The following is a 16,314-nucleotide window of genomic DNA, read 5'->3' as shown; positions in this document are numbered from 1 at the left end:
GGCGCAGTGTATGTGGGGACTCTGAGTGGAGTTGCAGGTGCAGGCACCCGAGATCAGGGTCAGGCAGGGATGAAGGGCCTGTGATCCCCTAAAGTTTACATTCTATAAGCTCTACACTCATGAAAGGCTGCTCTCTTGATCCCACCAGCATATTCTGAATAGCTGTGGACAGGGAGAGAGGTCTGAACCGGGGGAGAACCTCTGAATGTGGTTCATGTGCAAGGTAGGCAAGCAGCCAGACACCTCAGGTGAGTGCACAGGTGGCCGATTCTGCCAGGAGTGGCTGGGGGAGGTAACATGCAGCTCTTAGATGCAGAAGGTAGGTGGATTTCCCCAGCAGTCCATCTGGAATACCTCAGGGGAGTTGCTGACTGGATATGCTATGCTGAAGGGCATGACCTGGCTGGATTCCCCTGTCCCTAGATCCTTGGTTATCTGGAAAAGCCTTCCAAATATACATCAAGTCTACTGTGGGCAAGAGTCTCCTTAGAATGATTCCTGTTTACTCTCAGTGGATGCAGAAGGAAGAATGTCGGGGCACAGGTAATGACTGGCTGGGCCAGCACACTGGTTCTTCTGCCCCTGAACCTACCTGAGGCATGGACACAAGATCTTAGTGAAAAGGCTCAGTCATCTGTTTCCAATCTCAGGTGGTGAGATGGGCTTACTTAATCAGCTCTTCCTTCCTTTTTGATAACAAAATAATGATGCTTTATCTTTCCAGAGAATTAGTCAGAAGATCTAAGTTTAGGTTCTGACTATCATTTTTAAGCTGAAAAAACTTAAGAAGGGTTCTTACAGGCTATGAGCTTCAAGTTCCTAATCTGTAATAAAATGAGGATGAGGACAACACTTATCTGATAAGGCCATTGTGAGGAACAAAAAGAGATCATACAGTTGAAATGCTTTGTCAACAATAAAGTGCTATATGACTTACCACTTTCCCAAGAGGTCTTAGTCAGAGATCTGACTCCCTTGACCCTCTGACCTGCTGTGGGAGTCACAGTCCATTTCATAAAATGTTTCCCTTTGTTACATTTTGCTTTTCATTATTGAGCACATGTTTCATGTATTATCTGGACAGCAGACGTTGTATATTATATCTGTTCCCAATTTCCTACAGCACAGGTGACTGATAAATACTTATTGATGGTGTAGAACCATCCCACTGTTAGTGGAGCATGAATTGGAAGTCAGGACCTGCCCCCAACACTCCCTTACCCCACCTGCCTTGTAGATTGGCGTCAAGGCAGGAGGGGAGAGGAGGGTTCACCCAGGGCTCTAGGTCTAGTTCCATCATTTCTCACTAGTTTTCTCAACTATGAATGGAGCGTAACGACACCTTGCTCATTATGAAGAGTAGCCACTCACTGAATGCACATGGGAGGTTTTTACAAACCATAGAGAAAATATAAAGTGTTGTTCCTAAGGTGAAGGCTATGGCTATGGAAGCAGAGCATTGGTCCAGGTGGGGACTGAGTCCATATCATTAATGTGGCACAACAGCTGCCTCTCAGACACTTACCTGGGGGCCTGGAGCTGCACCTGGACCAAGGGATGAAGGTCTGAGAGCTGTTGCTGATGGGGTTGCTCGCAATGCAGATGTAGACGTTGTTGGCATGCTGAGGGCCAAGAGTGAGATACAGGAGGTGGGAGCTATTGGTGGGACTCAGCAGGGGGGTGCCTGCTTCCTCACTCCAGTTGTAAGTCACGTGGTCCCCTTTCTCCACCATGCAGGCCAGCGTGAGACTGCAGTTCCCATCTTCCTGGGTGGAGTTCAACACCTTAATTTGCGGAGTGGAGACCTGCTCTGTCAAGAGGGGGAGGAAGGGAGCCATCACTGAAATGAATCCTCTGGAATGGTGATTTAACCTTTTCGTTAGAAAAAAAAATGCAACCTAACAGCATCTTTCCCTCCCTATGGATCTGCAATGTAATATATTTCTAGTAGGAACCTACTACTTCACACCTTCCCTCCCCTTACTACCCCTCTATACTCCTTTCCAGGACCAGGAATAAAACAGAGAAGAGAAATATTGTCTTTTAGTTCCCTACCACCAAGACTGTTAGGGCTCCCCTTGTATTCCTCTTGTTTCTAATTTAGGTTGCTCTCCTGTATTCCATCTGGGGAGTTTGCTCTCAGCTAATTCTCCCATGGGTTTGAATGTCCTTGGCTAAAGTATTACCTTCTAAATCTAAAAGAATGACTTTTCAGTGGTGGGATTTCATCTGTACTCTGTGTGTGTGTGTGTAGAGCAAGTGCTTTAGGATGTCTGAACTTGGGATAGCCACAGGCCTCACCAAACTTTTTCACTCTAATGATGTAAAATTGGCAAGGTAAAGGGAAAGTCCTTTTTATTTAGTAACTACTATAGGACAGACAGAATACTAGGATTTCACACTCATCATGTTCTTTAATCTTTTCAACAACTTTCTTAACAATTATTATCCTAGTTCTAATTATTCTCATTTTATAGATGAGGAAACTGAGTCCCAGTGAGGTAGAGTGTCTTACATAATGACACTCAACTTCTAACAGCCAAGCTGAGATCTGAATGTATGTCTGTCTGATTCCAAAATCCACCCTCTCTCTTTGACTTGAGAGAATACCATGGTTGCAGAAAACATATTTTCTAAGGTGAGAATTTGATCATAAAATGTGATAAGATGTGACAAAGACAGTGAGCCATTCTAGAAAACCTATGTGTAACCTTTGTGCTTATGGCAGCCTTGCCCTGGGAACACTGCTGGAATGATCAGAACACCGTGATACCTGGTGAAGGGCTGTGGGAATTCTGCAGACACTGGAAGGAAAGATACCAAGGGAAGGCTGGGGAGGGAATTGCTATCTTGTGGTACCTGAGAATTTTAAAGAAATGTTGTGTGTATGGGGCTTCCTGACCCATCTTCAGAGATAAGAAAACCACTATGAAGAAACAGGACACCACACATGGCTGCCAGGATCCCTGGGAATTCAAAGGAGCTTTGGGACTGAAGAGACAAACTCTGGGCACATTCAAGAGGGGCTGGCAGTTAAAGAGGCTCAAAAAAAAAAAAAAAACCCACTGGCCTTGGATTCAGATGGACCTACGTTTTAGTTTAAGTTCTGCAACTAGGTGATTTTTTTTTTTTTTTTAATAACCAGGGCCTTTGTTTAACTGAGAAAACTATGCTTCTTCCACCAGGTAGATGCAATCCTCTGCCAGGATGCAGGGTTTGGTGAGTGGTGTGTGGGCTGTTTCAGCTCTCCTTCTCCCAGGACCCCTAGTGTAGTGTACCACCTACGCAGATTTGAGTAGGCATGTGCAAACCACTTATCTCTTGATTTCAGTGTCCTCGCCTATGAAAGAGAGGTTTTGCTTGATCAGTGGTATTCAAACTTTTAAAAATCAGAAGAAAAACCCACTTTTTTCAAACAAAATCTTATTCGTAATTTGAGACTCTTGGGGCTCCAGGCCCTCTAGCATACAGACAGCTGGGCTCCTTTCCTTTAGAAAAGGGGGTAAAGGTAACTAGTGCTAATCAGCTATTACTAATGTGCAATTTGGACCAAAAAAAAAAAAAAAGATTTGTGAACCTCTAAAACTTTTCCCTGAAACCCTGTTTAACCCTAGACTGAAGATGTCTTTCAAGTTGCTTTTGATTCTGAACACCCTTTGCTTCTGAAAGAAGCTTGAATTTTTAGGCAAGGCACTATGGCATTCCTTGTGGGCCAAGGAAGCCACGGTCATTACCATAAAGCTTCAGCTGCAGGCTAAAGTGTTGGACTGAAACATTTTCCTCCAGGCTTATAAAGTACCAGCCTTCATCCTCCTTCCTGCTCTTCAGGATCCTCAGGCTCAGGTTTTCCAGATGAAACTCATAGCCATCCTCCAGACGTGGAGAGCCACCTTTCCGCAGATCTAGGGACACTATTTTCTTCTTGACAGTGTCTTTGGGTGATTCTGCCATTGTGACAAGGATGTGGATGCTCTTATTCATGCTCCTACTTATCTCCTCAGATGCCAGGGGCAACAGTACACTGCTTCCCAGCTGCCCGCGAACCGTCTTTGTGGAACTGGTCAAGCCCTCACCTGTGGAAAGAAGGAGAGGGAAGTATCTTATCATAGAAGCCTTCGAGACTTAAGTCCGTGCAGCAGGAAACACAGACTGGAGCACCTCTCTCTTCCTCTTGGCCAATCCCTGAGGTTGCCAGATCCTTAGTAGTTTATAAGGACTGTCATAAGGATCTCACTGCATTCTCAGTATTTAAAAAATCCCAATGGAAGTCTTGTGATAGAGCTGTATAGACTAACTAGAATTCTTTGTCTTTATGATCTAGGAAGGAATTCTATCAACTCAGATTTACAGTTAAGGCACCTAAGGCATAGAGAAGTTAAATGACATGCCTAAAGTCATATAACTAGTAACCAGATTAATTCCTCAGCCAGACTTCTCACCACCACTGGATACAGTAAGTCCCCTACATATGAACATTCAAGTTGCAAACTTTCAAAGATGTGAACGTGCCCTTATATGCCAACTGTTTACTGTATTGTGCTATTGTACTTTTCAAGGTACTATCCTGTAAGATTAAAAATGTTTTCTTTTAATTTATTTTATTTTATTTTTAACACCCAAAACTTTTGTATTGGAGTATAGCCAGTTAACAATGTTGTCATAGTTTCAGGTGAACAGTGAAGGGACTCAGCCACCCATATACACATATTCATTCTCCCTCAAACGCCCCTACCATCCAGGCTGGCACATAACATCAAGCAGAGTTCCATGTGCTATACAATAGGTACTTTGTTGGTTATCCATTTTAAATATAGCAGTGTATACATGATCTTCTCAAAATGCTTTTTATGTGTTTGTTTTTTAAAGTATTATTTGTGTGAAAAATATCATCAACCTAGTACTGTCCAGTACTATATAGCCAATTGTATTAGTTGAGTACCTAGGCTAACTAGGTACAACAAATAGGATTTACGAGCAAATTGGACTTATGAGCTCCCCCTCGGAATGTAACTCATTCACACATAGGGGATTTAACCCGTTCATACATATGGGACCTACTCATAAATAGTATGAAGGAAGGAGAGTAACTGAAACTAATTCTGAGCTCGTGAGCCCAAGAGACCAAGGTTACAGAAGCATCATTTCAAATGAGAAAGAAAGAGAAAAGTCTAAGTGATGTGAAGTCAAGGAGGAGGCAAGCCTGTGGAATCTTCTCTCTCCAAAAAGCCATTGAGATATTTAATAATGTTGAGGGAGAGAAATTATTTTATTTCTCTTTTTCAAAAGTGCCAAGCCAAAAAAAAAAAAAAAAAACCCATATCTTTCAAACCACTGTAAGTGATCCTACTGCTGATTTTTTAACACCTCCTCTCTCCTCAAACCCACAACCTCAGTTGATGAACCTACCTCTCATTTCACTGAAAAAGGAAAAGAACAAAAGAGAGCTTCCACTTGTTCCCACTACCAAGTCAACCCACATACTTGGATGGATGGTCTCTGCTCTTGGGTAAGGCTAGCCTCTTCCTTCGTGGAGCACTCACCCACTTCAAGGCTTTGCTCCTGCAACTTTTGCCACCCCTTGCACCATCTATTTTGTTATTGTTATGGTACACTGTGGGTTATTTCTATTAATACCCAACATACCAACATGTAATTTCCCTTATCTTAAAAACCCTGATCCCAGGTCCATCCCCAACCAATTTCCCATTTCTCTGTTTTCCTTTATCCTAAAGTTCTTTAATGTGTATTTATCTCTTCCGTTCCCATCTCCTGACTTATTTTTCCCTTGTACTCATTCCAGATAAGCCTTCTTCTTTACCCCTCACTGGAACCATTCTTGTCAAGGTCACTGTATACCCTATGATACTAAGTCAATTCTCCATCTTCATCTTGCTTTCTCAAGAGTGCTGAGAAAGTTCACATCCCCCCCATTGAAACACTGTCTTCATTTGGCCCAGAGAACAATACACTCTCTTGGTTTTCTTCCTATTTCATTGGCTGCCCTTTCTCAGTCTCCTTGACTAAAACCTTCTGCTCTTAAAGACCTCTAAAATTGGAGCATTCCAGGAATCAGTACTCAGACTTCTTCTCTTTCCCATCCACACTTATCTATTAATAGTTGCATAGTTTGACAGGTTTCTGGAATGCTTACAGAGATGTATCTCCCATCCAAATCTTTCACTGCACTCCAAACTGCCTACACCAATTGGTATTAGTGTCTGGAGGTCTAAAGGGCATCTTAGACTTAGCAAATGAACTCTTGATTCTGTAGCCTCTTCTGCAAACAACATTACAATTCCCAGGCCAAAACACTGGAATCACCCTTGACTCCTTTCTTCCTTTCATAGTCCATATTCAATCTAGCAGCAAATCCTATTGGCTCTGCCTTCACAATATATCCAGCATCTGAGAACTTCCAACCCTCTTCATTTCTACCACCATCATCACAGGCCTGGCTCTTCTTTTGTCTTCCAACAAATCTTCCTGCATCTATACAATGGACAGAGAAACCTGTTAAGACTATGCCAGATTTTGTCTCTCTTCATCGAGAAACAAAATCCATAGTCCTTGTTATGGCTTCAGAGAATCTGAATAATCCAGTCCCTCGGACCTCTCTGACTCCATCTCCTGTCTACTCTTCGCTCACTACACGATGGCCACACCGGCCCCAGCTGGTCCCTAACTCATCCAGAGCATTATCATCTCATAGCTTTTGTATTTATTGTTCTTTCTCTTTCTGGAAATCTCTTCCCTTATGTATCTAAAGAGCTCATACTCTCATTTTCTTTTAGATTTCTGCTCAAAAAAGTCATCTTTTCTGAAAGACCTGCTCTGATGATCCTATCTATAGCCCATCCTTTCCTGCTGCACTTATCACTGTCTGATGCTATACTGTATATTTGGTCATTTTTATTTCTGTCTCCCCCCCACTAGAATGCCAACTTCTCAAGAGGAAGAAGTTCATGTTGTTCATTGCTTTTTCCTTAGGACCTATAGCAGTGGTTGGCATGTAATAGGTTTTAAATAAATATCTGTTCAATTTATGAATGCTGAAAGCCAAGTTACCTGACTAAAATCTCTCTTATTTAGCTTTGACCCATATGTGGCTTAACTTCATAACTGAACTTAATCATAAGCTAATGTTCATAAAAGAAGGAGCCCATGACTCAGAGAGAGCACAGATTGTTCTAGTTGATAAGAAAGTCAAAAGAGTACAATAAAACTGTCTGCTTAAATAATGCAGACACCTAGAGAAGGCACAATTAACTTGTGGTTAAGATGGGTTGTTGGAAATTTGGGCAAACAGATTCAGATGTTCTTGATAGCAAAATGCTTTGATATCCTGTAAAGGGCCCTGCTGATATCAGATTAGAGATTTAAAGGTTGGGAAAAAGAAAATTCGGATTTGAATGGTTGGCCCTTGTACGTTTTTTTTCCTATGCTATGTGACTTGTGGGATCTTATTTCCCCAACCAGCGATTAAACCCCAGCCCCCAGCAGTGAAAGCACTGAGTCGTAACCACTGGATTGCTAGGGAATTCCTGGCACATAACTATTAAGGAATGGTGGAAAGACAATTAGCATTTGTTCTTTTGCATATTGCTATTAAATCAACTCTTGAAATAGAGTGCCTAATTAAACAGTTGCTTAATTTATTAGACAGGAATGCTATTCTTGGTGCTGGTATTTTATTTTTACAAAGCTATGTTAGAGAACATGTTGAAATTCCTTCTAGTTGCACTTATGGATGCCTGGCTGTCCAGATAATGTGGTACATATAATACCCAAGAATCCTGTATGAGAGACAGCAAAAAGAGACACAGATGTATAGAACAGTCTTTTGGACTCTGTGGGAGAGGGAAAGGGTAGGATGATTTGGGAGAATGGCATTGAAACATGTATAATATCATATATGAAATGAATTGCCAGTCCAGGTTCGATGCATGATACAGGATGCTTGAGGCTGGTGCACTGGGATGACCCAGAGGGATGGTACGGGGAGGGAGGAGGGAGGGGGGGTTCAGGATGGGGAACACGTGTATGTATACCCGTGGTGGATTCATGTTGATGTATGGCAAACCAATACAATATTGTAAAGTAATTAGCCTCCAATTAAAATAAATTTATATTTAAAAAAATTTTTAATAAAAAGCAAAAAAAAAAAATCCTGAACCTAAACTTCTACCAATAAAGGGATGGCAGAAAACTAGAACCATCCATGCAAGTAGAAATATCACATGGTATACAGGCCCCCTAAATTGAATATAGAAGTCATATAGGTAAGCATATGTACATTTTTTCTGGGAGCATAGCCATGAATGTCAAAGGTATCTGGGCTTCAAATCAAGGTTGAGAATTACCATCACACTGTTTATTTTTTTAGATCAATTTTGATATGGAGAAGAAAACAATGCAAATGATACCCGTTTGTAGACCGTAAGCCTCCACCCTCCCTTGTGTTGTGTGTGGCCTTTCCACCCCCCTAATCCAACAGACTCTTTACACCATGGTTGTTTTTGGAATTTAGAAATGGAAGGGAGCCAGGAGAAGAGGAGACAGAGGATGGGGCAAGAAGTAGCCAAAAAAAGAAAAAAAATTTTTTTTAAATTTTTTTATAGAAAAGAAGAGGTTAAGAGGGAAGGACAGGGCAGATGAGAATGACAGGATGAGTGGTTTAAGCAGACTTGGTCAGGGGGAATGGAATCCGAACTTCATTAAGAACAGACCCTCACACACCACAACCCACATAAGAATGATGATGTAACAACTGAGTGTGTGAGTAGCCGGGTCTGTAGGGGGTGTGTGACCTCACTGACACCTGAGCAAGAGTGGAAAAACAAGTGGGGACTTTAAAGTGGTTCATAAAACCCTTCAAGTAGAGTACCAGCTCCTGAAACATCCTACTGCCTGATGAGTGTTTTCCAGTGGGTTTGTGATTCAGTCAGACCCTGTTTACTAAAAGAGTCTGGAGGAAACATTTGTAGCTGTTAACACCAACTCACTTTCCTTCCAGGGCAATTCTACTTAGAAAGTAGAGTGATTCACATGAGCCCATGGATATTTTCCTGAAATTAGTAGCATTTAGCCAGCCCTTTCATAAGATGGGACTCTACCTCATGATAACCATTTTTGGTGGGGGGCAGCCCTGACGCTGGCGTCTTGCTATAGCATTTCTTTCAGGGAGGACTCAGAGCCCTCATAGTTCTTATGGGAAATCTGGGCTCACAAAGAAAAGATAACGTGTCTAAGTCTCCTTTTTTAATTGAAGTCCTACCAGGTGTCCTTCTAGTCCCATTCCTTGATGCTGCTGGGTCTTTCTATCTTAGAATATTTGTGCTTACCGTTCCCCAGCCTGAAAGTCGGCCACTGCCCTTTATTTGCCTGGCTATCTCCTTCTGTCCTTCAGGCCTCTACGTTTGGCCCCTTGGCTGAGATACGGCTTCTCTGCCATGGGCTTCCAGTGCACTCTGGGTCCCTCCTTTCATATCACCCATCACACTTTTAACTCTCGTTCAATGCTTTTTATCCTTATGCAATTACAAGCTTCTAAGAGTAGGGTCTGTGTCTGTTTTGTTTACCACTATAACAGGGAGACAAATCTCTCTTCAATACCCTTTTATACTGTTGAAGTTTTATAGACCTACGTAGGATACTCCTCCATAAACAACTAGTTAACAAAAAATTAAAAAAAAAAAAAAAACAACTACAGGATGAAAGACGTTTCTATCTACTTGGCAAATCCTGAATCAAATACTTCCATATGCCTTCTTCTGCCTTCTCTGATTTATCCAACTTCTCTCACCTTTTGTGAATTCCTACATTTAATTTCAGTTCAATTAAAATCAACTCATATGGTTCAATTATAGACAGCACAATCTAATTTTTACCATGGGACCTGAATACAAATTTTAGGATTCTCCTCCCTAAACATAAGCTTATCCAGTTTCATTCCTTGAGCCTTTGGAGTCAAGCTGTGTGATTAAGGAGAAGTTACTAACTACTCTGTGCCTCTTTTTCCTCTTTTATAAAATCATAATGTAGCAATACCAACTCATAGAGTTGGTATAATTAAATGAATAAATACACATAAAGCACTTACAATAGTGTTTGATATATAGCAAGAAAATTCTGTACATACTATTATTAATCATTCAACAAACTTTCATAGAAGGGCTCTCGTGTGCCAGATTCTGTGCAAAGTTCTGGGCAGAGGCTGTGGTTGTTCATTTTACCCCACATGTCACCTAGCGCCAGGCATACCATGTGTCCTAATAGATAGTTGCTGAATGGGATGGTCCAAAGTCAATCTATGGATAAAACCAAGTAGCCCTGAAGTTCTGATTTCCAGTCTAACACTGGAGATAGTGAAGTCAGTGGCCTTATGTCACAGTATTAAAACTTTTGAGAAATAAAAGTGCCTAGATCTAAATATTGGGGTAGAATGGGACAGTGAATACTCAAGATTGGGCAAAGTCTAGAACCACCCCACAACTTGCCCCTCACTTCTCCTCTTATGTGTGTGAAGGAAGTGAGGAGGACCTGAATGGAGGAATAAAAAAATCCTACGGGGTAGATTCATCAGCTGTAACAGACGCACCACTCTGGTGGGAGATATTGATCATGGGAGAGGCTATGTGTATGTGAGGGCCATGGGAAATCTCTGTACTTTTCAATTATTTTGCTGTGAACCCAAAACTGCTCTGAAAAAGAGAAGCCTATTAAAAAAATGTATCACTGAGGGAAATGGAGATTTCAGTTCATTGGGGGAAGGGACATGTGGACTTTTTGATTTTTACAGTTTTGACTGGGAATTGGAAGGTGAGCTGAGTAGAGATGGGAAGGGGAGTGGGTACTCATTTTACAAGAAGTGGGCTTCTTGGTTGGGTAAATCTGTCATGGTTGACCTGTCCCATTTGCAAAGCATTTCCATCTAGGTTTCATTGGGGTTTCACAAGAGAGTGCGTGTTTAAAAATAAAAACAGTATAAAATTTTTGTACTTATTTCAGAGAAGACAGTCGTAAGAAAGATGAACACTGCTGATTGGATAGACACGCCTTTAAAGGGCTGGGCTGTTTCTTACTAACCACTGACCTCCGAAGCTTTGCCTGCAGCTGCTGTCAACAGAACCTGAGATGCCAGGGCCAGGCCGACCAGACGGCAAGTCAGCACAGGGATAGAAAAGTTCAGCTCACTGTTCAAATCCGTCACTCCTGATAGTCACCAGAAAGTATTCCAAAAATGGTGGAGTCGTGAATGGGGTGCCCCCAGGAAGGTTTGACTCTTCCTGAAGTGAAGTGAAGTGTTAGTCACTCAGTCATGTCTAACTCTATGCAAACCAGTGGAATGTAGCCCGCCAGGCTTCACTGTCCATGGAATTCTCCAGGCGAGAATACTTTGTGTCGCCATTTTCTTCTCCAGGAGATCTTCCTGACCCAGGGATTGAAGCTGGGTCTCCTGCATTGCAGGCAGATTCTTTACCATCTGAGCCATCTCCTCATTATGGCTTAAAGTAGTTCCATATAGCTTTCTGAACCCTGAATTCAATTACTGCTCTCTGAGACCTTGGGCAGCAAGAGCCATCAGTCTGCCTGATTCTGAGGAAATGCAGGGCCAAGGAAGAGCTATTCATCTGGGAATTTGTCAAAAGATCAATCTCAGGTGCAGCCCCTCAGATAACCTCAGCACATCTCTGGGCTTCTCCTGGAAAAGTCCATAATGGATTTGCGGTCTTGAAAACCCCAAGAACAAAATATCCAGAGCCTCAGGATTTTCCCTCTTTCCCTAATGCTGCTTCCACTTTAGGCTGCCTCCCACAAAGTCTGAAGGCATTTAAGCAGAAAAGAGATGCTCATCCACTCCTTAGTGAACCCAAAGTTTGCTCCTTGCTCGGCTTTTTCTTTTTCAAACACCTTTTCTCAAAGTTCTAAAAAGAGTAGTTCACAACTACTAAACAAGAGAATGCCAGCGAACCAGAAAGATAGGAGCTAAGTTCAGTTCCAAACACTTTGGCTCTACACTAAAGCTACTCTGACTCTGAGCATTCCTGATTTACATTTCTCACTAACTGTAACCAGCCTTGGGCTTCAAAAATCCTGGCCTCTTCCCCTCTTGCTGCCTTGGAGTGCTACTTCCAGGAAAGTAGCCACCAGCACAACCACGCTGTGGCCACTCTCTGTTCCCAACCATTGCCTGGGGTTTTCACTTCTACCCTCTCTTCCCGCTACAGCCCTTTCTTGTACGTGGACCATGTTTTTGGTTTGTCTGCTTGTGTGTGTGTGAAGATCCCCATTCAGGACAGGGTTGTAGGAGTAATTTTCTCCTAGAGCTCCCTCTCTCCAGCTCATTCCCTTAGCCTGTGCCTTTGCCAGAAGGATACTCACACAAAACCAACCACTCAGCCAGGACTTTGATTGCAGCCTCTCACCCAGAGAGGCCGGTCTAGAATGTGACCAGTGTCTTTGACTGGAACTCCTGGTTTCCTTGGAAGCTAGGACTGGCGGGGCTAAGCCTTGGACCCAGGAGCCCAGTAACTCACAATCTTCCTTCCTCTTCGACAGAGGCAGGAGGAACTCAGTCTCTGAGGAAGAGGCAGCAGATCACAGCCCTACCCCTATCCACCCTGCCCCCTACCCGCAGCCAAATAACAACCCCTGGCCGCTGAGTTCTCTCTCTGTCTAGGTGGCTATAGCCGATTCCTGGTAGGTAATCCTAGGATCCAAGCCCTCAAACAGATGAACACTTACCTGTTCTGCAGCTCAGCTCAATGATCAGGGAGAAAAACAGCAGGACATTCGAGGAGAGGAGCCCTTTGGGATCCATCAGCCAGTGAGGATAGGGAAGGGAGTCTGGTGAGAGCGGGACAGCTGCTCTCAGACACCAGCCAGAGCAGAGAGAGCTCTGCGCCAGCCAAGTGCTGCCTCTACTGTCTAGTTTATGCATCAGAAACCAGCAGGCTTCCTGTCTCACTGGGGCTTTTTCTGCCTGTGCCTCGAGGATTGGTCATCTCTTTCAAGCCTTAAGTCACTCTGCCTTCCCAAGAAGTCAGAGTCAGGTGGTTACACTGCAAGAGCCGGGAAGGGATCTGTGTAATCACCTCGGTCAAACCCCCAGCCTTGGCAGAAATGTCCTCCCCCCTCTCCCTTTCGTAGCTGTCTCCGGGAAAGGGATGTCAAGCCTCTCTGGGTGGTTCTGTCTGGTAACTCTTATTATAGTGCAAAGAAAAGATGTAGTTGTGTCAGGCTACCCCAAATTTGGATGAGTTAGCTCAGGTTGTACTTGGATGATTTACTTTTTTTTTAAATTAATTTATTTTTTATTGAAAGATAATTGCTTTACAGAATGTTGCTGTTTTCTATCAAACCTCAAAATGAATCAGCCATAGGTATACAAATATCTGCTCCCTTTTGAAACTCCCTCCTGTCTTCCTCCTCATCCCACCCCTCTAGGTTGATGCAGAGCCCCCGTTTGAGCCATACAGCAAATTCCCGTTGGCTATCTATTTTACATATGGTAATATAAGTTTCCATGTTACTCTTTCCATACATCTCACCCTCTCCTCCCCTCTCCTCATGTCCGTAAATCTATTCTCTATGTCTGTTTCTCCATTGTTCCCCTGTAAATAAAACTGGAACAATACAGAGAAGATTAGCATGACCCCTGCGCAAGAATGATTGACTTTTAATAGCTGATGGACATTTTACTTCTGATTTGTTCCATAATTTCAGAGAACATGTCTCCATGCAGTCAGGTCCTGGTGCCAAAATCACAGAGAGATGGAGGTGGGCAAGGGTGGGTCAGCTGGCAGAAACCCAATTTCCCTGCTGGGTACATTGTGGTAGAATTTAGTGAGCCCTATGCTGTGTTTGGAGGGGCTGCCTTATTTTAGAACTTGCAACTAATCTTTTTGTTGAGGAGAAGGGACTAAAACTGATGGAAGATGTTGTGCTTTTCCGTAAGGTAAGCAGTAAATATGAAACACACTATTACTGGCTCACAAGGAAACTTTGAAATGCAATTGTAACCAGTATTTTCTTTTGGGGGAGGGGGTCCTGTGCTGGGTCTTCATTGCTGGGCTCGGGCTTCTCCAGCTGCGGTGCATGGGCGCTTCTGAACCATGGTGCTCAGGCTTCTCTTGTCGCACAGCACAGGCTTCAGGAGCTGTGGCTCTAGTGCTCTATGCACGGGCTTAGTTGCCCCATGGCATGTGAGATCTTCCCATACTCATGTCCCCTGCCTAAGAATCCACTACAAGGTGGATTCTTAACCACTGGACCACCAGGGAAGCCCCTGTAACAGGTATTTTTAAAGTCCATATAACAGGTCAAAGTCACTTTCCAATGGGCCTCCCTAAGAGGATAAGGGTAATAAGAGCTGGTGAGATAGTGCCAGTGCTCTTTATTCTCATCATTCCCCTTTCTGCATACATCAACACCTGGCACCCAACTATCCTGCCCGCCACAGTGCTGTGCTGGAGTCAGCACATATCAACTCATGAGAGCCAGTTGTTAAAGTTTCAGAAAGCTTGTGAGCTGGTTATTGATAAACATTATATTACTAAAAAATGGAATTATATAAATTTACAATTAAATAAAATACATCCAAAACTGAGGGAATTGAAAACTCAAAACTCATTACTTCTTAATTATTTTACATTTTACTATTCTTTATGCTCTTGAGAGCATTATATCTATTGTATCTCTGTCATGGGAACAAAATATCTGATCATGGGTGCTGCTACACGGCTTTCCCCAGCTTTGCATTCAATCACATCATACTGGTAGCTTGAAATCAGCCAGGGTGAGAGTATATAGACCATGAAAAGAGGAAAATGATATATATCAGAGTTTTGATTCATTGGGTTTTAAAAATATTTATTTATTTGTCTGCATCAGGTCTTGGTTGCGTCATGTGGGATCTTTCTTGTGGTGTATGGACCCGCAGTAGTTGCGTTGCTCGGGGTTAGTTGTTCTGTGGCATGCGGGGTCTTAGCATTCTGTCCAGAGATCCAGCCCACATCTCCTGAATTGCAAGGGGCATTCTTAACCACTGGACCGTGAGGGAAGTCCCTTGATTTATTGTTTTGTTACTTGTCTAGATGTAAGAAAGTGAGAAAAAGATTAAACTTAAAAGTGTGTCATGACTGTAGTTTTAATTGTGAAATGCATAAAAAATTGAGGAAATATTTTCTAGTATTTAAAAACCTTTAACATAAAGTCACTAGTGTCACAATATATGTCTTCTATATGTCTTCACATTTCTTTAACTTGAAAAGAATTAACTGCAAGCAACAATTGAGAATGGAATAAAATACTTAAAAGTGTTGAGGAAAAAACTTATAATTATATAAATTCATATATAATTATAACAATATAATTATAATTATATAATTATAACCACCAACTTATAATTTTCTGTATCTTGTGAAATTATTCTTCAAAAGTGAAGGAGAAATAAAGATATTTTCAGACAAACAAAGATGGAGGGAATTTGTTGCCATAGTTCTGACTTGCAAGGAATGTTACAAGAATTTCTTTAGAGAGAAGGAAAATAATAAAGGTCAAAAACTCAAATCTACTGAGGAAGAGCATCAGAGAAGGAATAAGTGAAGGTAAAAATAGAAGCTTTTATTTCTTTTATTCTTAACTGATCTAACAGATAACACATTGTTCAAAATAATAATAGCAACAATATATAAACAACATACCAAATTATGTAGGCTTATGCATATGCCTTGTGTATATATGCTTATATATAAGTGAAATGAATGACAGCAATGATACACAAATCACAGGAGGGAGGAATTGGGATTATTTTGCTACTATTAAGTACTCATACTACGCATAAAGCAGTATAGTGTTATTTAAAACTGTGCTTGGATTAGTTGTAAATGCATATTGCAAAATCTAGGGCAATCAATAAAAGAAGTTAAAAAAAGAAGTATAACTGACATACTAAGAAAGAAAAAATGAAATCTTACAAAAGCTCAATCAAAACCATAAAAGGCAGAAAAAGAGTGGAAGACAAAAAGCTCAACAAAGAATGAGGTTAACAAATAGAAAATAGTAACAAACATGGTAGATATTACCTCAACAATATCAGTAACCACTTTGAACGTTAACAGTCTAAATGAACCAATTAAGAGGCAGAGATTGTCAGAGTGCATCCAAAAACAAGACTTAACTATGTCTTCAAGAAACCCACTTTAAATATAAACACATATAGAATTAAAAGTAAATGAATGGAAAAAGAAAACAAGTTAATACTAATCAAAAGAAAGCAGATGTGGCTATATTAATTTCTGACGGGCAAGCCAT

At 41.8% G+C, this 16,314-nt stretch overlaps 1 protein-coding gene and 1 pseudogene across 1 annotated transcript in view; one reads left to right on the top strand and one right to left on the bottom strand.

The window, feature by feature from the left end:
* The window catches only part of SLAMF1 (signaling lymphocytic activation molecule family member 1), a 37,854-nt gene extending 24,948 nt beyond the window's left edge, over nt 1-12,906 (bottom strand). Inside the window, exons 1-3 of the mRNA XM_040230093.1 lie at nt 12,745-12,906; nt 3,735-4,073; nt 1,526-1,810 (exon numbers count right to left, since the gene is read on the bottom strand). Coding sequence (XP_040086027.1) covers nt 1,526-1,810; nt 3,735-4,073; nt 12,745-12,820 — 700 coding nt within the window. The 5' untranslated portion in view covers nt 12,821-12,906. The remainder of the gene's footprint in view (nt 1-1,525; nt 1,811-3,734; nt 4,074-12,744) is intronic.
* A 701-nt stretch (nt 12,907-13,607) lies between these two features.
* Nucleotides 13,608-13,702, top strand: LOC120857100 (annotated as a pseudogene).
* Nucleotides 13,703-16,314: the final 2,612 nt, after the last annotated feature.

The sequence above is a fragment of the Oryx dammah genome, unplaced genomic scaffold (assembly GCF_014754425.2).
Source record: "Oryx dammah isolate SB20612 unplaced genomic scaffold, SCBI_Odam_1.1 HiC_scaffold_28, whole genome shotgun sequence".
Taxonomy (NCBI): Eukaryota; Metazoa; Chordata; class Mammalia; order Artiodactyla; family Bovidae; genus Oryx; species Oryx dammah.
Note: the sequence above shows the minus strand (reverse complement) of the source record. Positions and strands in the feature narration are given on the sequence as shown.